Source organism: Sinohyriopsis cumingii, chromosome 14 (genome assembly GCF_028554795.1).
Source record: "Sinohyriopsis cumingii isolate HCF-2022 chromosome 14, ASM2855479v2, whole genome shotgun sequence".
Taxonomy (NCBI): domain Eukaryota; kingdom Metazoa; phylum Mollusca; class Bivalvia; order Unionida; family Unionidae; genus Sinohyriopsis; species Sinohyriopsis cumingii.
Genome location: NC_142974.1, coordinates 7194532 through 7218986, shown reverse-complemented (window position 1 = coordinate 7218986; position 24455 = coordinate 7194532). Strand labels below are relative to the sequence as shown.

The following is a 24455-nucleotide window of genomic DNA, read 5'->3' as shown; positions in this document are numbered from 1 at the left end:
AATAAAATAAAATATTTCGGCTCAAAAGAAAAGAGCATCATCCCACCCCACCCGCCTTTCTGAAAATTAAATAGGCAGTTCCTTATTGTATATGCATTTGCAATGTGTATATAAACTATGATCAAAATTACACTATATCTGACACCCTGTGGAAAAACAAATAGCATTGTGCCGACGTTTGTATGTTGTAGCTAACAAAAAGAAGTGTTGACACTTGAATCGGTCATTTACTAATTCACTATTGATATTAAAGGCAAGGAAACTTTGTGGGGATGCTAACAACCAGGCAAGATGTTTATCAGTTAGGGCCAGTAAACAAACCAGATATACAACAAACTAGACATAAAACAAACGATAAAATATTTAATGGACTTGAGAGGGACGTAAAATTCGAACAGAAAACATCCACTGTCCTGAAAATGTTAAGATGATTCGCAGTCCTACAACATTAACACTCGATAGTAAATAACTAACAAATAATATTTTCTTTTAATTCGAATTTTTTCCAAATCAGAATTAAACCCGAATACCGTTCGCAACATTCCATTTGGTCAGGCCTTTATCATATGTGACACGTCTCAAACGTGATTAAAGGATCATAGACTATATTTTAACAGTCAAGATTAATTTGTGACAATTTGCAAAACAAATAGTAATTTTGTTTATAATTAATTTGTCATGAGAAACGAAAACATAATATAATTAAATTCGTAACAAGATTTCTCATCAATTTCTGTACATTTCATACTGACGGAAGTTACCGAAGTACCGGTACACTGAAAAAGTACCATCGTACATACCAACAGAAAATTACCGCAAAAAGCCAGTATACCGGTAAAAACGCATATTTAGTAAACAGCTGTCGATGGACAATGAAGGTATGATCGGTATAATTGACCTTAAAGTTGCTGATAGAGTAGAGTGGACTGAGAACACCAATATTGACCTATTGTCAGTCATCATTATCCACTTCAAAAAGACCTCTTGTTCACCCACGGCGTCCACTGCATAAACTATTGCTAAATAGGGTGGCTCGCTTTCTCCGTCGTCGTCCTTATTTTGAATCAAGTATGAATCTCTGTAACATTTTTGTTAGAACGATGACGTCACACGACCACAAGCATGCTAAACAAAACGATCCACCAATGATTCAAGTGAAAAGTGCTCAAGGTCAGACCGTCACAAAAACAACAGCCCATGCCGACGAAAGGAAATTATGGGAACCGTCATAGTTCCGCCGGTAGTGTGTCGGACTTTTAATTAACGATCGCCGATTGTATACACTCCCAGGCTATCCCAAGTCGGCTGCCATGGTGTATTATTTTGCAAGTCACTAACAATTGTTTCCTTGGAATGATATAGCCGATAATGTGTTTATATATATATATATATATATATATATATATATATATATATATATAGTGCAAACTAATTTACGAACAACAACTTACATCCACAAAGCTAATAACTAATGATGGCAAAATGGCGAAAACGGAGTGAAAATATCTGGAATAATAATAATACATGTGAATAATAATTAACGTATAGAGAAAAGGAATATTTACTTGATTAAATAATAACGCAAGAACAGGGTGTAGGTCATAAATTCATGTGTGTCGGAAATTTTTTTGAGAATTAAGATTAGAGTTTCCATTTATGAAAAATTCCCCACGAGTTCTTAGCTGTAATATCCAGAACAGGGCCTTACATGTGTGTTCTACATCGATCCACTCGACGTCAGAATCAGTCGATAGCATCTCGCTCGACGAACAGGGCCTTACGTGTGCGTTCTACATCGATCCACCCGACGTCAGAATCAGTCGATAGCATCTCGGCTGACGAACAGGGCCTTACGTGTACGTTCTACATCGATCCACCCGACGTCAGAATCAGTAGATAGCATCTCGATGGACGAACAGGGCCTTAAGTGTGCGTTCTACATCGATCCACCCGACGTCAGAATCAGTCGATAGCATCTCGGCTGACGAACAGGGCCTTACGTGTACGTTCTACATCGATCCACCCGACGTCAGAATAAGTCGATAGCATCTCGGCTGACAAACAGGGCCTTACGTGTACGTTCTACATCGATCCACCCGACGTCAGAATCAGTAGATAGCATCTCGATGGACGAACAGGGCCTTACGTGTGCGTTCTACATCGATCCACCCGACGTCAGAATCAGTCGATAGCATCTCGGCTGACGAACAGGGCCTTACGTGTACGTTCTACATCGATCCACCCGACGTCAGAATCAGTCGATAGCATCTCGATGGACGAATAATGTCTAGCTAAGTTGTAATCAATTTTCGTGTTGATTTCGTTTCGAAGGTGGAATCATTGGGGATCTTTTTCACCAATTTTCATGAATACATGTTTACAACTATATATGACAGCGAAAAATCTTAATATTTACGACTGGTTTTGAAAAGATTTGAGGATAATATTCCTTAAATGTTCTAGGAAGCTATTATGATTTGAACTGCTTGACTTTTGCGAACTTATTCGAGGTATTCCGGATGCAAAGGTATTAAGCTTGTTTTAAAACTGTGCTTTAGTTTAGCATATATTTTGAGTTTTTGGTCAGCCTCGTTTGCATATTTAATTTATGCAGAAGATCTTTCTCAGGGTTAATTTCACCTTGACTCTAAACTCTTTGTTCATAAATCCGTATATAAACGGATTTACAACACTATTTAGAAAATAGGATTTCAGGAATACACTATAAGCGATTTTACCCGAGAAGTTCAAATTTTTTAATAATTCTGGATCACAAACACGTATGATGACTAAGACCAGAAATGGCGTAAAGCTCACCATAAATGCAATGGTAACCATTCTCATCATAATTGTATTTTTTCGTGTGGCATTATTGAAAACTTTAGAAAATTTTCTACTGAGAGGTCTTCCGCTTTCATCTCTCCTGTTAATAATAGATTCCCGATACGAAGACTTTGACAGTGATCTTTCAGTTCTGTTTGGTGTTTTCGAACCCTGCCCGTTTGCCGCGGACGTAGAAATTTCTTGTCGATCTCCTAAATCCGGCACTAGTTTAGCTTCATCAGAGCTCCTAAAAATTATTTTAGTCGTGGATAAAATTTCAGACTCAAAATTTTCACTTTCATTGAAATCCTTTTGAACGGATTTCCTTTTTGGTTTCTTTCTTCCCACAAATGATTGAACCATCATGGCAATTGTCGGAGAAGACGATTGCTGGCTCCTTGTTGCCATAGAGATTTTTCTCCCGATAAGAATATACAAAACAGACAAAATTACAAATATAACGATGAGAAGAGTCAAAAGTGTGATCGGAAATCCCAGTTGCCAAGCAACGCTATGCAAATATGCATCAGACACTAGGCACGTTTTGCAAGTAAATGCGATAGTTTCTCCAGACTTCATATTGTTTGGTAAAGTAATATTGAAGGAAAACGTTCCATAGTAAATGGCAGCCGGCCAAGCAAGAGCAGCGCCCAATAGTAATGACACGGCACAAACAATCTTCACGTACTGATGGGACAGGGTTAAATTTTTGAGAGGGCGATAAACTAGTAGAAATCTGTCGACTGCAATACCAATCAAGGTCAGCGTGGATGTGTTGTTAACTAAAAACGTGATTGAACGGGAAATCTTACAAAGGATTTCATTGTCAAAACTCGCCGGCTTCAGAAGAATAGCAGCCTCAACTGGCATGTTGAAAGCACAATTTACCATGTCCATCATTGCCAGGAATAACACAAACAACCTCGTTTTTGTTTTCTTCCATCGAAAGCCGTAAATGTATATGGCGAAACTGTTTCCAATCAGTCCGACAGTCATGTATACAAAGGTCAATATCAATGGATAGATGTTGATCTGCATCATTTTACTTTCCATTTGTTGACAAATTTGTCCAGGATTTATAGGTATTCCTCGATAACTTTCATTCGTACTGTATGCACTTCCCACTAAAGTGACCAGCTGGTTCTCAGTAGTTGATAGAATTGTTACAGACGTCATGTTGAATTGGATTGTTTTCATCTTTTCTCTTCAGTAGCAATCTATAAAGAAAAAAGGATCAATTTAACTTCAAATAAATACTCATAAATTCAATTTAATGAAAATATGGCATGTTTCCCATTACAATGCAGTATAAAAATGGTTTTATTTTGAGGACTGATTGGATCTGCACTTTTCATTACGTATTCTGAATGAAAATGTCCGTTCATCCGTATATCGATGTATCCGCCCGTCATTTGATTCTTCTTCAAAACTGCAGTTTATCTACACTTAAAGGAAGATGGTTACAGTGTGTAGCACGTTTCATGCAGGTATAAAGATGTAAACGAAGGTTCTGGATCCTGGATTATCAGTTTAGGTAGAGTAGTTACTTTTTAAATATTTAGTTGACATTGTCTTTAGTTCCACAGATTTGCAAAGTTCAACTCATACGAGATATTTTAAAATGTCATGAATGATAGAAAATCGCAAGCGATCTTGTTTTGTTTTGCTCTGAAATCGTTGTTGCTTTACAAAAACACATATTCAGACAAGGCAGTGCTATACTATGACTGAGTCTATAGTTGCTACTCTAACAAACACATATTCAGACAAGGCAGTGCTATACTATGACTGACTCTATAGTTGCTACCCTAACAAACACACATTCAGGTATTCGCACAAGGCAGTGCTATACTATGAATGACGCTATAGTTGCTACTCTAAGAAACACATATTCAGTCAAGGCAGTGCTATACTATGACTGAGTCTATAGTTGCTACTCTAACAAACACATATTCAGACAAGGCAGTGCTATACTATGAATGACGCTATAGTTGCTATTCTAACAAACACATATTCAGACAAGGCAGTGCTATACTATGAGTCTATAGTTGCTATTCTAACAAACACATATTCATACAAGGCAGTGCTATACTATGACTGACTCTATAGTTGCTACCCTAACAAACACACATTCAGATATTCGCACAAGGCAGTGCTATACTATGAATGACGCTATAGTTGCTACTCTAAGAAACACATATTCAGACAAGGCTGTGGAATACTATGACTGACTATATAGTTGCTACCCTAAAAAACACACATTCAGATATTTGCACAAGGCAGTGCTATACTATGACTGAATCTATAGTTGCTACTCTAACAAACACATATTCAGACAAGGCAGAGCTATACTATGACTGACTCTATAGTTGCTATTCTAACAAACACATATTCAGACAAGGCAGAGCTATACTATGACTGACTCTACAGTTGCTATTCTAACAAACACATATTCAGACAAGGCAGTGTTATACTATGACTGACTATATAGTTGCTACCCTAAAAAACACACATTCAAATATTCGCAAAAGGCAGTGCTATACTCTGACTGACTCCATAAATGCTACACTAATAAATCCATATTTAGACAATTCAGTGCTATACTATCAATGACGCTATACTTGCTACTCGAACAACACATATTCAAAAAGGCAGTGCTAAACTATGCCTAACGCCAAAGTTGCTAGTCGAACAAACACATATTCAGACAACTGAGTGCTAAACTAGGCCTGACACTATAGCTGCTACTCAAACACGTATTCAGACAAGTCAATGCTAAACTATGCCTAACACAGTAGTTGCTACTCAAACACGTATTCAGACAAGTCAATGCTAAACTATGCCTAACACAGTAGTTGCTACTCAAACACATATTCAGACAAGTCAATGCTAAACTATGCCTAACACAGTAGTTGCTACTCAAACACATATTCAGACAAGTCAATGCTAAACTATGCCTAACACAGTAGTTGCTACTCAAACACGTATTCAGACACGTTAGTGCCACGCTATGCCTCACAATATATTTGCTACTTGAACAATGAGATATTCAGAGAAGTAAGTGCTATGCTAAACTTTTTCTGACATCGTAGATGCTACTCGAACATATATTCAGATACGTCAATGCAATATGATGTGCCTGACACTATAGCTGCTACTCGAACAATCACATAGTCAGACACGTCGGTGCGTGACTATGCCTGATAATATAGTTGCTACTCGAGTTAATACATACTGAGACAAGTCAGTGATAAACTATTCCTGACTCTACAGTTGTTATGCAATCAGTGATTAAGAAATGATAATGTTAAGCTTGGCCTGACAATGTAATTGCAACTCGAAAAAACACGGAATCAGACAAGTCACTGCTAAACTAGGTCGAATTTTCTAGGGGACATGTATTTATCAACCTTTAATATGACAGTCAATTTACTTCTTTCAAAATTTCCTCGCAATCATCTTCCCGCATGTTAGATATGTAAATGTGTTTCGGGTGCTAAAAGGCGACATTCCAGTTTGGACGATAGTTAATTTTTGTCTATGTCATAGATACGTGATGATGGTCCATGCGGATTAATGATCTCTTCTAGTCCCATGGTAATATTCGTTCTTATTCCATTGTACTTAAGCACTGTAAAGTTGCATAACGTAAAACGGGTCCACTGTTTAGTACAACTTAGTGCTTTGCAAGGACGAATATTTGATCTTCAAGAGTGTCTGCTTTTTAGGATCGTACTATAGCTCTTCTCCCCCTTATTAGTTGCATGGGACCGGTAAACAGTGCTTGCTCGCTCATTCGTTTATTCATTCATTCATTCATTCATTCATTCATTCATTCATTCATTCATTCAATGCCATGGACAATATTAACCTCCCCTTTTATCCCTAGTTACGCGTAAAGTTACTATTTTACAAGCGCATGCACTCATTGCATATCAATTATGTCTTTTGGGTTTCCTGCTTTAGACGAAAACGAAGGATTGCAACTGTAACTCCCAATTTATTATTAAGGGACAAGAAACGTGGGTGCAAATGTAAATCGTGTAACCTTGTTCTTGATAAAGTGTGATATTCGTGTGATTGCAATCCCCAGAACCCATGAAAAGCATAACAGAATCAAACAGAAATATGAAACTTACTTGAAACACACTTTACAAGTGTGATTTAATGTATCTAGTCTGACTGTCCACAAATAGGCTGTTTAGATACCCTTAAAGTTAAACTTGAGGCCAATATTGGTTCATTCACTCCTAGCATGATATAGATCTCAATAACGTAGAATTTGACAAAGATTGATGGTAGCTCGTTATTGTTATATCATTGGCGCGCGTGGTTGCTTCTTTTATATTATTTTGCTTATTTTTGTTCTTTATTTATTTCCATTTATTCCTTTGTTTACTACTTAAATGTTTGCCACATTACCAGCCTAAACACTACTTGCGTGGATTGACATTTTATATAGTAATTACAAAGAAGTTGTAGAAAATAATGGCGTGCGTATTTTATATGGACTTGTCCGAAATGTAACTGTCGTTCACAATCTATAAACAGTGCCTTTAGCTGTTTTGAGATAGAGAGAATCATAACGAAAACGTGGCAATGCCAAACTACGAGTCAAATCATTATTAAGTCGCAAAATATCTGGATATTTGGTTTTACTTTATCGTTAAAACTCATTTAACGTGGGGGCCCCGAGTGGCCAAGTGGTCTAAAGCGCTGTCCGTTACGGATCACTGCCATCTCACCTCTGTCTGCGCTGGTTCGAGTCCAGGATTCGGCCAATGTGGGTATGTGAGAAAGCTTGCCAGTAGCTTCTCGTGGGTCGGTGGTTCTTCTTTGGGTTTTCCCGGGTTCTTCCTCCACCATTAATACTGGCCGCCATGCATAGCCTATCGTGTGCTGAAAAATGGTGTTAAATCACACAACAACAACAACATTTAACGTGGGCCCCAAAAAATCCGTCGTAAACCCTGCTAATATCATACAGGTGATATTTGCTTTAAAATAGTTGTGTATATGTACAATGTCCTTCGAAATTAATATACTAGTCAATTTGCTTGCATATCGAGTTTAGACAGACATATCGTTTAATTTGCTTAGACCTTCAACAAATATAAATGGAGAACAAATACAAATACATGTCGGTCGGTCAGGGTAGGTGTTCGTCATTACTAACAGGCTGTGGTCACTAAAGGTAGGAGCTGATGAGTGATAATAGGTGTCCATGTGTGAAAAACAGTAGACACATGTTGGTTCTAAATACAGACTCGAAATTACCGTTGTTCTTTCCACTCTCTAAAGATGGTAAAGAGGCGTCGCTTCTAAATTCAGAATCGCAATTGCTATCAACACATTATGTAAGACAGTGACATTTTGCAAACTCCATACTTATTTGACTGGATATTGTCAAACTATGAGTTTGCGTGCATAGGTGTAAGTCAATAGTTCTGGTCACTTACATTATGTGCTGGTCATTCAGAACATGTGCAGTGCGAGAAGAATTGGTTGTGTCAGTCGGAGTAGACGAACGTCGGTTAAAGTAGGTATTAGTCGGTCAGAATAGATATTAATGAGTCACAGTATGTGTTAATTAAATCGGTGCTGGTTAGTCAAAATAGGTGGTGATCAGACAATGATGGTTGGGGCCCCGAGTGTTCTAAAGCGCTCACCGTTACGAATCACTGCCATCTCACCTCTATCTGCGTGAGTTCGAGTCTCAGCCTCGGTTAACGTTCGTACGTGAGAAAGCCTGCCAGTAGCTCCTCGTCGGTCGGTGGTTCTCCCCGGGGTTTTCCAGGGTTCTTCCTCCACCAATTATAATGGCCGCCATGTATAGCCTATATTGTGCTGCAAAATAGCGTTAAACCCTACAACTACAACAACGATGGTTATTAGTCAGTCAGGATAAGTGATGGTCAGTTAGAAGATATTTTGGTCAGTCAGAAGAGCGGATGGTCACGCATAATAGGCGTTGATCAGTCAGAATGCGTAACGGTCTCTCAAAATTGTTATGTTTTAGTCAGAATAAGGAATGGTCATTCAGAATAGGTGTTGGTCAGGCAGAATAAGTATTAGTCAGTCAGAAAAGGTGCTGATCAGTCATACTTGGGCTGGTCAGTAAAAGTAGGTACTGGTTAAGTAGGGCGAGTCCATTTCAGATAGTAGTTTTGTTCTTTCTCTCGATGTCTACAACACTGAGTCATGCCCCACAAAAAACTCACACACTAAACTTGTAATAATGTTGTTTTAACGTATCCATGTACTGATAATAAACTATTCATGAACTCATGTGGGTTTCTTTTCTGTCAGTAAACGTATGTTTTTCTCCAAACTACACCTGCTTCTTCTAGCATGGAAATAATAATAAGTCGTTTATTACATTTCATTTGTTTTATCGATGCTGATGTTAAATAGAAACACTGAATACGTTGTCCCTATCTAATTGAAGGATAAAAGAGTAGTTGAGTATTGAACTACTTTCATTTAGCTTGCAGTCAGGCTCAATAGCTTTTCAGATTGAAATATAGTTGCATGATTATTTTGTAAAGAGAAAATTGGGAGTGTATTTAGCATCACCTGCATAACAGCTATACATTCGTAATGCTTGTATTTCATTTCTACATTTCAAATCTCGTAATCATTGCATCTGCATTAGGTTAAATGGTTCTCGAATTTGCGAAACTCTGGCTATTATCAATAACCCAGTAATAAAATAAACATTCTTTTCTCAGGTCCGATTTCCGAGCTACTGGACTAAGTTGATTAAAGCGTTTGAATTGTCTTGCTGTCTCATATCGCAAATTGAAATGTCAGTACCGAATATAACAGAATCGATTATACTTTAAAGTTAAATGATCGAAGATTCATGAAGTTCAAGGGAATCGAATCAATCGCTCTGATCTTATTTCTCTTCTCTGCGCATGTCCTGACAAAATCCATCTTTGTTCATTGTCTCTGTGTGCATTTTTTTTTTATTTCACATACTCAGCCTTTCTCTTAACTGCCTCACTGAACCTCAAAGTACTCAAGCCGTGCTGTTTTATTTAAGATGTTATACAAATAACTCGAATATAATGTAGCATCATTTATCATACACTAGTTTATGGTATTATAAACCACTTTCCTCTGATTCAAGGTCAAGGTCGAAACGAAGTGACTTCTACCTATTTCGGAAATAGTTTTATATCCACAACGCATATATCATTCGTCTGGTCAATTCGTTTTCTTTAATGCTATTCTCAGCGCATTATAGGCTTTAACGTGGCGCTATACAGTTTCGCATTTTGCATAGGGTTAGGATTTTAAAGAAAAAGAATGTCCCCGGCTTTCCTCACTGGTTATACTGGCTATTTAAAAAAGACCTAGTATATCTTAGGTATCATGCAAAGAACCTTTAATTCCCTTTATGTTGGTGTATGATTGATGGGTGTACTATGGGTTATAGAGTATACAGCTTGGCCTTACTTCAAATGTGCACCTCTCAAAAAAGTGCTAGCTCTACTTGGTCATTTTCACTTCCTGAAATTCAGAGGTCAATTGTATAAAAAAGAGCCGATAACTTTTTTTACATTTTATATATTTGGTAATTCATTCATTGCACTTTCAGAAGCTGGTATTGTCTAGTCTGGCAAAATTCATTTTCCCTATTTTAATAGCTGCTATGTATAGTGTACTTTAGACTAATTCAGACTGATTTTTTAACACAAGGGAGCAGTCATTTTAGTTAGCAGTGTGCTTAAATCATGTAAAATTTCCAAAAGTACAATATCCAAAAGAAATATCATCCACATTACATTAATGTAGCATAGAGGTATGCAAACATTCTCTCCACTGTGCATGTTTTAAATGCGAACTACTTCACCTTACATACGTCACTCTCTCAAAAGTATATATTATCTGGTGAGCGCCACCATAAGGTAACAGGATACCAATTGTTTTTCCATATACCTCAATGCTAATGTTTTGTGAAAGAAATATACTTTCTGTCCTACTTGGGCATGCATGTCACGCACTGTCATATAGAACAATGCTAGATTGTCAATTTGACAATGACATAACCAGGTACTCCATTGCATTTAAGAGAGATAACTCTACTGGAACTAGACAGGGGTAAGATTTATCTAGTCACAACAAGCACATTTTCAGCCATGTGTACCATATTTTAAAAAAATCATAAAAAATACAAAATATGATCTAGATAGAAATTAACACAAACTCACATGTTGCCAAGAGGCTCAACATTTTTTTAAGCCAAACAGAAAGTACAACTCTTACATAATGCACCAATCACAGCTAGTGTTGTTCTTTAATTCTGAATACAATGTTCCATACACCTTAAGCTCCACCCACCTGGACTTGCGCAATTGGTACCGTTATACCATAAATAGTGACCAGAACAACTCATGGAGGATGAACCCAGGTAAACCCCGGTAAGAACCACCAACCCACGGAGGTTACTGCCAAGCTTGTTTACATATCAAGCGATAGCAGCGATCGGAAAAGGCAGGACTACTTTGACACCCTGAGGCCCCCCCCCCCCAATTTTAGTATGAACTTCAAAGTGTGTGGTACAATGTAACTGTTTCATTAACACCCTATATAATAAGCAATCCTTGTGGTGGCGTCTCGATTTATTTATGTTATTTCTTTGGAGACTTTTCTTGCTGTGAAAACAAGATGGTGTGATCAATTTTAAAAGTATATAATTTCTACTTTATGAGTACACTCAGTATGTACAACACTCATGGCGCAAGTGTTTAGGACTAGCATGCGCAGTAATATCGAATTATTTTCCCACATTGTAAAGCAGAAACAGAAACCAGTCTAAGTCTCTTCAAGATGCATGAAGATTTGTAATAATCGTGATCTGTAGCGAACTCTTTATTCGTAATACATTAGAAGATCCGAGTCGAATAGTTATACAAGTAAAAATAGTTTTGACGCTTATACTCTGTCAGAGTAATCTTGACGTATGCACCTTACGGGGAATGTTTCATTACGTCCAGTCCACTTGTCATATAGTCTTCATGAGTATCAGTGTGGGTAAGACACTTGTATCATATCAATTATGTACGGAGCATGCGCAAAGCTATATGATTTTTACGGTGGACTAGGACCTTATGAATATGAAAATTAAAATGGTATGTGACGTCTAAGGGGGAGGGGGCGTGCATAAACTATAGTACAAGTCACACGGGTCATGTCTGAACATTTAATCTTTTAAATTTTATATGATTGTTTTAAAAATTCTATGTTATCACGAATGATCTTCACATTTAATGTCATCAAGTAACTTCAAGATGAAAATGATCGATCTATATGGTATTTCACAATGGTCGCCATATGCTAAACATGGGGACAATAAACTACGAGTAGAATCGTCACAATATTGGGTAGTTCGAATTTGTTTATCAATATGCGTATTTTTTCATTGTGACATCACTGCGAGCGACATTCAATCCGGATTGTACTCATTCGTACCTTTAGGTTCATTTTGTCCAAAACTGTCAACGTACTTTTAGCATTAATTTTGCTTTATGAACTTCACGGGGCGTCTAAATAATGACCTTCCAAAGGAAGATGGATGTATAAGAATCCACATGAAATGAATAATTGACACTTAAGGTGTGTAGAATGAAATTCTTAAAAATGACACCCGTTTCTGGAATAATCTGTGTTGAATGCCTACACGACCTGTTTGACTTTTACTATAAATATTTACAGCTATGGTAGCGAATCTATCCCCTTGTTGTCTGTACTCTGATTTTACAGGGATTGGTATCGGTACTCGATAACTCTTGTTAACGATAAACAATTAGTCCCTTTTTGATCTTTTAGTACCGCATAAGTCGTGGAACGCCATTCCAGGCACTTCCCCTCTGGTATACCTTACTATTAAGATAATTACCTCAATGTTTTCTTAAAACCATCTCGCTTTCGTATTATCATCTTGCTCTGAAGATGATAAACACCAGAATATCTGAATCCACTGTTCGGGCAAAATTCGCATTATAGTCATGTTCGGTCAGTATATTGACTAATGTTGAATTGAAAACGTATATCGGACATTTTGCCATACGAAACTGCTTAAAAACATTGTACGCTTAGCGCACTAAATGAATTGTAGCTGGCAAAATGTCCGTTAGGGCCAAATTACGAAAGCTTTTCCTAGATGGAAAAAACGCGGCAGCGAAATCATGAGTTGAAATGCCAGTTATACGTTGTTGTTTTGTTTTTCTGTTGTTGTTTTTATTTATTTATTGTTTGTTTAGTCGGGCTGTCCCTAACGGACAATAAGGTGTTGACCGCATATTTGAATTCTAATAATCAAACGAGATAAAAATAATTACTTATTTAAGTTTGGAATTTGGTGTACATAGTGCATATAAAATTTCCGAAAAAAGTCAACTGGTATTAGTTACCCTTCAATAATTTAGTGATATTTTCCTAATTAGCGCTGGAATTAAAGTTTAATTTGAGACGGTGGGTTGGAAAGGTAAAATGCATTCTTTTTAAAGAGTTGTAATTAAAAGCATCTTGCAAAATCTAAATGAAAAAATCATACAGTAATGTAATTTTATCAGCACACTATGTAGAGTAGACAGCGGGGATTTACGCTCTTAGCAGTTGGTTTCGCCTACATCCGCGAGGTTTTGGTCTCCTGGCTTGTTTCTTGCCTAACATCCGCTGCGTACGGATATGTCGTGTTGGTTGCCGGTAGTTATAGTCGCTGAAACCGAGTGATCACTTTTAACCACCTGGCTTTTTCACTTGTAGTCCTGGACTTTGATGGATGACTTGGCTATTTCCTGCTCTATGTTCGTTTACGTACGCCAGGAATTACAGCTGCAGTTTTACTACCTGTGTGTGTGTGTGTGTGTGTGTGTGTGTGTGTGTGTGTCGAAAGTGCAATTAAGGGGTCGATACTGATATGACCAAAGTTGTGATTTCACTGATATTCCAACTATGGAAGCTTATCCATTTACATTTTTTCCCGGGTAGATTACAGTGTGTTCCATTATTGACGGTAGATGCTAGATGTTTAGTCAGATATATGTCACAACACAAAAAATATACGACAAGAGCTGACTGTCCATTTTTAATTGAAACCAAACATCTATGTTTTATTATCACATTCATCTAATCACATACCTTGTTAACAAGGTTGGAAAACTATTTCTTAGTGTTATAAATAAAAGCCATGATTAGAGACGAGACGGTGAAAGTCTGACTCAGACAAAACGTTAATATTCTTGTCACGCTTCCCAAAGATATTTCATGTCACTTCCGTGTTACAAATAATACCACCACAACGCTTCACACAAAGACATATGATTGACAAACAAACGGAACATCCCATTTTTTACTCGGATTTACCTTTCTACAAAGACAAGCACGCACATGGAATACAGGAAGGAAAAATAGATAGATGATAGATAGATGATAGATGATAGACGAAAAATGATAGATAGATAGATGGATGATAAATAGATAGATGATAGATGGATGATAGATGGATGATAGAGGGATGATAGATAGATGATAGATAGATGATAGATAGATGATAGATGGATGATAGATAGATGATAGATAGAAGATATATAGATGACAGATAGATGATAGATAGATGATAGATGATAGATGATAGATAGATGATAGATAGAAGATAGATAAATGATAGATAGATGATATATAGAAGATACATAGATACATAGATAGATAGATAGATAGATACATACATAGATAGATACATACATAGATACATAGATACATACATACATACATACATACATAGATACATACATAGATAGATGCATAGATACATACATATATATATATATATCCATACATAGATAGATAGATAGATAGATAGATAGATACATAGATAGATAGATAGATAGATAGATAGATAGATAGATCGATTTCAACTGCAGTAATATTTTCGAAAATGTTTTATACTGTCTTATGTATGTAGAGATAAAAGAATGGTACATAACATTTGCAATTGATTTCTGCTAAACACTGTTTTTAACGGTAGAAGGATGGCGTTGAGAGATGAGAAGAGCATTTAAAATTAACGCCATATCGTAATGTATGTATGTATGTATGTGCGTGCGTGCGTGCGTACGTACGTACGTACGTACGTATGTATGTATGTTTATATGTATGTACGTACGTACGTACGTGCGTATGTACTGGCGTTTAAGATAACATCAACGCATGAAAAGCCACGTGGTGCCAACCAAAGGTAAAGTTATAAAACCGTAGCAAAAAAAAAACAAACAAATATTTATGAAGATAAAACATCCCATATTAAAGTAAGATACGATAAACCACAGAAGGTACACATTGCACAACAGGTGAAAATGATGGAACATTGCAACTTGCACTTATTTAATTCTGTTTGAAAGGATGACAGAAGAAAGCTTAACAAAACTGACTCGCATCATATATATATATATATATATATATATATATATATATATATATATATATATATATATATATATATATATGTGTGTGTGTGTGTGTGTGTGTGTGTGTGTGTGGTAGTAGTAGTAGTCTAACAGATCAAGCGACTCATATTTGATTTGGGAAATTTACAGTCAGAAATGATATTTTCCCGAATGACGTTTTCCACTTTCATAAATAGTTAAGCTGCAATTTGAATGGGTATCAAATAGACCAATACCTCGTATCGAAGTCCATCAGATCTGCTAACTATAAGATCTCGTGTCTTTACGCAGATTCTGATATTACCTCACATCAACAAGGTTTAACACTGTATAGCATACATCTAGCACAGCAAAATGACGTTTCAAAAAGCATTGTTAAAGTTCTTTGACATTTTTTGAACAAGGCTAACCAATAGGTGTGATCCGGTATGAATCGGATTGAATGCCGCGCACTATGATGTCACAATGTAAGCGCCACCTCTTGGACGAAAATAAACTGAACTACTCCTTGAGCTGGAAAATAATTAGACAAGATGTTCTTTTTTCTTGGCCCTATATAGAGCCGCTCTACCCATGCAAGAGACCCTAGAGGTCGATTTTTATCATCTGAAAGTTTTATGATGACAACTAAGGTGTAGATTAATCAACAGTCACATGCATAAATAACTACGTTGACGTATAATTTACAACATACTGAAAGATCCGAGTACGCATTATTTTTCGAGTTGGATTATTGTGCATATGTTAAGGCAACACGTAAGCTTCATTGTAAATATGATCTTTTCACTTTTGGAAAACGTACTTAATCTGTTCGTATCTGCTCTTTAGTTTGTTCAATCTATGTAGAATAAAGCTGCACTCACAAAGACATGTCAACATAAATAGTTACAGAACATGGCATGTAAAAACACTTCATAATCTCAATTGAACACAGAATTTAAAGCGAATTCATTGAGGTTTTAATTATAGGTCACTGTGATCTACAACTGATATTAAACTAATACACATACGAAGATGCATTCACAAAAAGGTTGAATGACTGCGACCAAACAACACGATAATTTTGTCTCAACGTGTCTAAACGCAGATCCTTGGGATAAAGACTATAGCTTGCATTTTATCTGCACGAAATAACCTGTAACGTGTTGAAAATGCAATAAAATTAGCAAATCAACGAAGTGTAAAACTTAATCTATGTGTGACGGACGGACTATCGGACGAAATAGGGTAACGTTATGTTCTTGACATTCGTGGTGGGACACAAAAATACATCTGAACTCCGGTTATTTATGGTCATTCGACGAAAGTTAAGAGTTGTATAGACAAATCTAGAGGTGTGTGTGTGTGTGTGTGTGTGTGTGTTTGGGAGTGTGTGGGTGTCGGTGAGGACAATAGATTTAACTAATAGATCGTTGCTTAGAGTGACAAAAATGCAGAAAATAGATAACTACTTGTAAACTAAAACATAGCGTTTTCTGGTTTCCTTTAATTCCGATACCGTCGCTTGATACAGTCACTTGTCACAGTTATAAACTTATAATCTTAGTTACATATATTGTAATGTTCGGTTCTAGACTGACCTTTCATCCGAGCCCTTACGTTTTAACGAATAGTTTAATTTTTAAAAGTTTAATTTGTACCAGGTAATGGATTCCGTTCTGGGACGATCTAAGAGTCTTTACACATATGTGCCCCCCCCCCCCCCCCAACAAATAACATAATATAGTGTCGTTGATCTTCACTACGAGAGAGAGACAGAGATAGTGAGAGAGACAGACAGAGAGAAAGAGAGAGAGAGTACCTTCTCTTTGTTGTAGACAGTCCTTCGCAACAGATTCAAAGATAAAGTTTGTTAGCATGTTATGAAAGTAATCGCATGTTTCCGCGCAGTCCTTTTACGCTGTAGAATGCTAACTTCTTAATTTGTGCAACGTGTATTCAGTCACTGAAGGAAAATACCTCATATTACATTTTTCAGGTGTTACCCGATACGGGGTCCTACCGCTGAGAAGAATGTAAACTGGGTATCACACTTTAAGCAAGTGGTATTCAATGAGCGTCACGCTTGTCAGTGCAAGTGGGGAATTTATTCAGCAAAAAGAATATGTAACAGCCAGGCTGAACCGCTGCGTTTTCTTTGTCATATGCTCTGTATGAAATATGCAACATTGATACTGCCTATAAATGAGACCAGACTGCAAATAGAGGCATATTGCGCAACATATTAAATGTGAGAGAGAGAGACAGACAGACAGACAGACAGACAGGGACAGAAAGACAGAGACAGAAAGACAGAGAAAGCGACTTCAAGCGCTTTCTCGAGACGATTAGTTTTTCAGTACCCGTTGAACAGAATTTGGTGGCTGGGTGGTGTTTGGGGGATGATGACTGGCTGTAGCATTGTGGATTAGTTTGTACTGGATCACATTAAGAACTAAAGTTGTTATGTCTCAGAATGTTCAAAGGGATACCTTTTCTCTGCATAGTAAAACATTTTAGGGGTCTCCTTTTATCTTTACCCTTGATTGGCAATCTTTATCTGAGAGAAGCTGCTAGGCGGAACGTTTCTAATAGCAATTATGTAAGCACTATCAGCAGTGGAAATGAACGTAGTTTTACCGTATAGTTCCATGTACAAAGCAGGCCTTTCTGGAACAACACAGACCCAAATCTGCCATCACTCAGTGTGGTTGAGACATCAAGGTCTACGCTGTTCGTTTATAATTATAAATATATTGTAGTGCCTGATCTACAGGTATATAATGTTTAGGTCGATCTGGGTTTACCTTTCCGACATCTGTGATTATTAAACACGTATTACACACGTATACATACGGTTTTGACTGTCCCTATTGGACTTTATTGCGACTGTCCAAAATGGACGATTTGCCAAATTGTGACTGTCTCAGATAAACTATAAGCCTAACTGTGGCTGTCTTAAATAGACCATTAACCTGCATGGGATTGTCCCATACTTCCTAGTTACATAATTGTGACTGTCATAACATGATTTTGCCTTGTTGTGGATGTCCTAGACGAACTATTTGCCTTATGGTGACTGTCCCAAACGGTCTACGTGCCTAATGTAGATTACATTCTAAGAGAGGTCCATAAACATATAAGAATTACTACGGCTAAAAATGAACAGAGGATGAATATACTTCTTTCCGTCCTTCTTGTAATATAGCAATATTGTCAGGACTTCATGTCGTAGTTTTCACAAATACCTGAGCAAACGAAGAGGAAAATCATAGTGGGAAGCGAGCACAATCAAATCTCGTAGCATTTACAGTTTCTCATAAAATAAGATCTAATAATAATAATAATAATAATAATAATAATAATAATAATAATAAATAAATGAATATATAAATAAATAAATAAATAAATAAATAAATAAATAAAATTATAAATAAATAAATAAAATTGTATTTGTATTTTATATACTCATAACCTGGTAGTGTGAACATGGGTCCAGTGTCGGTGGTGCGGGGACCTGAAGGGGGGTGTAGTCAAAAGAAAAAAAAGGCCGGGATGTAGTTTGCGTATAGCCTTATACTCCAATATATATATATATATATATGTATATATATATATATATATATATATATATATATATATATATATATATATATATATATATATATATACACATATATATATAGTGCCTGTATTTTGAGTATAGTCATATACTCCAATATATATATATATATATATATATATATATATATATATATATATATATATATATATATATATATATATATATATAGTGCCCGTATTGTGAGCATAGTCATAAACTCCAATACGCCAATACGTCGCTAGTGCCTGTATTTTGAGCATAGCCATATATTCCAATATATATCTATCTGCCTGTATTTTGAGTAGAGTCTTATACTCCAATGCATCTCTAGTACGTTTATTTTGAATAGTTTTGTTGCACTGATCCCCAGCCTGTTCAATTAGTGGGAGATATATCAAGTGAACACGGTGATTATGTCAATATAGTGTTTCGTCTTCATACAAATTCACCAGACCGATATATGACTCAGCTTTACAAGTGTCTTATGCAATAAATTTAAATGTGTATGCATACATCCAGCAGATTTGTATCATTGATATATGCATCAATTTCAAAGGAACAGAGTATTATACTAGTTTCTTCATTCCTCACGTGTTTTTAGTTCTTCATATCACGCTAGCGTCAATTTCGATGCGAAACCATCAACATATATATATATATATATATATATATATATATATATATATATATATATATATATATATAGAGAGAGAGAGAGAGAGAGAGAGAGAGAGAGAGAGATTGGTCCGTGTCCTTATGTCCTTTTCTATCTATATAACGTATGCAAATATAAAGTCTTGACGTCACAACTGACTTCAAGTATCATAGGCCGTCTCAGAGTTTACTTTGTCCATATTTCTGGACATTTCATTTTTATGTGAATATTAATGTGAAATTATATATTTGTCACACAAATTCCGAAGTGCCTGTGTATTACAAAAGCATTAATTATTTATAGATATGCGCATGGTCGAGAAGAGAGCGGTTGGTGCAATTGTTGCCTTAACCCGAAATTCAGTAGTGAACGAAATAAAAATATACTTACCTGTATGATAATATGCTGTCCCATATTTATTACTGTCCCATATTTATTACTGGATGGTAACTATGGAGAGCGAAACTCGTAAACATCTCGAGACAGCTCCGGTGGCCAAGTGGATAGAGCGTCCGCCTCAGATACGGGAGGTCGTGGGTTCGCTCCCCGGCCGAGTCATACCAAAGACTTCAAAGATGGTACTAACAGGTGCCTCGCTTGGCGCTCAGCATTAAGAAGTTAGTGTTAGGATTGGTCGGACTGGTGTCAGGATAATGTGACTGAGTGGGACCTCATTCTATATGTCTACGACATGATGCCCCAGATATAGGCATCACTATATAACTGCCACACTGCAGACTTCATAGCGATATGAGTGAAACATTGTTAAAGCTACGTTAAAAATCCAAATCACACACACATGCATAAACATCTCGATACAAAAGGGTGTGATTAATATTTAATATCACTAGAAAATTGTGTATGTGTGTGTGATTTAGTAACAACACACCTAAGGCCAATTTATCAAATGTACATTATTCTCTTAATGTTTATACACCGTTTGTAAAGGCAAGACAACCAAAGATACTTAAGACATCTTTCGTACTATCTTTGAATTTTCTTTGCTAAATAGATAAATGATAAACCTACCTACATACTACACATACAAGTTATACAAAGATTTCGCCACACACGAATTTACATTTAAATGTCTACTAGTGTGCTCACAAAACTTTTATTTATATTATAAATTTAATCTTCTAGATGTGATTTGTAAAGGTATTATGTCAAATACCTCATCATTAATGAAAATAATGACCAGAAAACATCGATTTTCTTATCGCACAAGAAAAATTTTCCTAGCCGATTTCGCGCTCGGCAATTTCCGTAAGTCAAAGCGGAAGTGACTTGCTGTAGGAAACTGTGCATTTCTGCTTTCATTGTTAGTTGCTTTCAGTAGATGGTACCGTGCGTTATCCGACCAGTGACATGCGAGATAGCCTGCAGTGACTAGTTGAGAGACGACGATTCGATACCGTCTATAAAATCATAGAGTAACTTGGTATTATGACAATCAGACGACTCCTGCCAAATGCAGTACCAAGCGTGTTTTCTCGCCAGATAACTGAGTCCGTGAACATCAGATCAACAAACACGAAGGGTTACGGTAGGGCGAACAACATGTAGCCCGAGAGAAGCTTGTACAGACGCGAGAGATAGCAAGGGTAAAATATGTATACATCTTTATCTTGCTATGTTATTGGTTGTCAGCCCATACCCCTCGCCACAAATATACCTAGCAAATGAGCGATCAATGGAAGAGGGCGATTATAGTGGAAGGGTGTTTGCCCCACCCCACCCCCAAAATGAATCCGTTTTACCATGACAAGCGTGTGTGTGTGACCCTTGAATTTTAGTTTTGCCCAGGCCCCCATTATTATTCCCCACCCCAGAAAAAATAATTTGCATGCCTGTGCTTATTTCATGCCTGTTCAACAATAATAATAATGACAAAACAAGTTTTCTGCTAAGGCCAAAATGTTGTGAATACTTGATATATTGATTGTATTTAATTGTAAAGGCTAATTATCCCTTCGTATTGAGGCACTGGGAGCAAATAACCATTATTTGCCAGAATATACACAACTGTGTCAATGGGCGATGGTCTAGGTCAGAGTCAAACCCACAACCCATTTGCTTGTGAGTGTGAATACTAATATCCGTTCAACGTGGAGTGTATATCATTATTATTCACAATATGTACAGAGCCATAGTTAAAAAGAATATTTTTAAATAATTTAATGCTGTCGGTGCAAAGATTGTACCTTCTAATCCTGCTCTAATTATATCTAATCACATTCGCATTAAACCTCACATAGACATTATACAAAGAAGATATATCATCTATTAATACAAAATATTCAATGAAATATACATTTTTTCACATGAAGTGTTTACCTTGTACAATTTCAACTGTTACAAATCTCTGGTAAGTAACAAAAAGAAACAAAACCAAAACGTTTTGTAAAACTTAACAAATAATTTAATTAACAATTTTATAAATGAAAATGTGAGAGGAACGTATAGTATTATGAAGTGAATCCAAACTAATCCTGAAAAAGTTCTATGAAAGACCAAATTAATGACAGGTTCAGTATAAATTACAATCCCTGAAATGCAATATTCCGCCAAGAATCGTGACGTTGTAAAAATCGTGTTGTCCAGAACTCTTTGTATAATTAGCTATGGTTCCAGAATATTATGGTTAAAAAACACTTAGCACTTTCTATTTCCACTGTACAGTTCAAACAATCGTTGTTCTTTAAAAAAACAAATAGTTCAGTACAACATAAAGTACGTCAACAGACTTGATGAAATACAAGGAGACAAGAATTAGGAATCATTCAAAAAAAATAATGCATATGGAGTGCTCGATTCTCTTATTAAATACGTCTTCTACTATTACTATATTTCACAACATTCTCCAACGTGACGGAACTTACTGCTCGTCCTAGTGTTTCAAGATACCCATTCATGTGACCTAATTCATCCAATAATAACTAGCTCAATCCTTCGGAGATATCACTTGAACGATTTGTCCAATAGGAAGAAAGCTGAATCTCGTAAACGTATTTACTAATAAATGTATTATTAGTAACTGTCAAGACAACATAAGCATCTATTTATATATCCTAATCAACTATGCGTTCTTTAATTTCACTAAAACATACCCTAGTCACGTATTCAAAATCTAAAGATTATCAGTACAATTTACAACAATGAATAAAAAATAAAATTCCTCTAAGTTACCGGCTTTTTGTTTCTCATGATTAATTGAGCGATATGAAGATTCTTCGGAGTTATACATTATTCTGTCTATCACTGATGAAGATTCCCTAATAGCTGCCTATCTAGGCGCTCAGTATTAAGAGGTTAGTATTAGGACTGGTCGGCCTGGTGTCAGGATAATGTGACAGGGTGGGACATCACACTACATGTCTGCAGCATGATGCCCCAGTGCTAGACATCACAATAAACTGCCACACTGGAGACATCATAGGGATGTGATTGAACAATTGTTAATGCTACATTAAAAGTCCAAATCACACACACACACACACACACACACACACATACACTCTGGTGATTCGAATGTGAATGCCGGATAGATGATATACACTTCGCCTAAGCAATATGAGAAATAATCCGCCTTGACTTGATAATCGCTTTCACACAAGTGAAAAGATCCAAAATTAAAAATTCCCCCACTAATTAGAGTCAAGACATCTATTTTGCTTTTTTTTAAAAATGAATTTAGACTATAAAGGGGAAAAAAAAGAGCAAACAAATAAGAAACTTCAGTCGCAAACCATTGGTTACAAGGAACAAATAAAAATAAATTTTCAATAATAGCGCTATTGCGCCATTAGTTCGCAAAATCCAATCAAGGTACACATCCTGGTTCGTTTAATTATTTGTACAACTGTAATAGTTTTTTAATTGAGTATTCAAGCTACCACTGCCGTTACTATACTAAGTTAATGCTAAAATTAAGTTGATGTAAACCGAATAACTATGTTAGTATGTATGGTTATTAGCATACATAAATCGATAATTTGTATATGATGTAACCCTATACAATTAATTCATATACAAAAAAACTGCATTGATTTCATTTGAGAAAAGGTATAATTGAATTTTATAGAATCAGATGGGCAGTCATACCAACAGACGTATTGATGTAAACACTCATACATTATACATACGTTACGTATGCATATGTACACATTCTTACAGATATAAAATTAGATAAATGCATGGATAGGGTAAATATTACACGAAACGTAATACGTGTCTTACTATATTCTGGAATGTTACCTCTCTTTAGAAACGAATAAACCGAATATGTGTCACCTACCTTTTGTGTCTGTGTATTTAATTAAATATGTGCATACGTAGCTTTTGCAAGTGACTTCAACTGTGTATACGCGCAACCTGACCTTGAAATATGTAACTAAGCGTTCGTATGTGTAACTTAGCATGCATGCGTGTGACAACCTGAATATGTTTGTCTGGTCATTTGTGTAATTTGACCTGATTATTACCTTGACGTCTAATTGTGTAACTGACCCGTGTGTGTGTGTGTGTGTGTGTGTGTGTGTGTGTGTGTGTGTAACTTGAATAATAAAACCCTGTCAGACAGCTGAGCGCCTTTTTTGGATGTATGAAAGAAAATATAAATATAAACAAAACAATACCAAACAAAGCAAAAATATTATTTGACAATTTATGGAAAGAGGCATTCTTTCTTCCTGTGAGAGAGGAATCGAACTCGAGTGACACTTTGAATTTGCACTAACATTACAAGAAACGCATTTTGCGTAATAAATCGACAGGTACCAGTCAATCTGGTTTTCTTCATCCTTTGTTGTTGCTTTATAGATTGTCTAGCATTTGTGAAAATTATTCAATATATTTCAAATTGAATAATTAACAAGCACTGCGCCCTGTACATGTTCGAGAACAATATTAATATTACCGTAGAACGAGATCTACGAAA

General features: G+C 36.3%; 1 protein-coding gene across 3 annotated transcripts in view; it reads right to left on the bottom strand.

Annotated features, from left to right (window-relative positions):
• Positions 1-343: 343 nt before the first annotated feature.
• The window catches only part of LOC149783152 (uncharacterized), a 197264-nt gene continuing 173152 nt past the window's right edge, over positions 344-24455 (bottom strand). For 2 of the 3 annotated variants that reach the window (XM_089931386.1, XM_089931387.1), the window contains one exon: positions 344-4040. In XM_089931386.1, the coding sequence (XP_089787512.1) occupies positions 2602-4020 (1419 nt within the window). In that variant the 5' untranslated portion in view covers positions 4021-4040 and the 3' untranslated portion in view covers positions 344-2601. Of the gene's footprint in view, positions 4041-17079; positions 17305-24455 lie in introns of those variants that run through there. The other variant, XM_089931385.1, reaches the window with a different exon arrangement.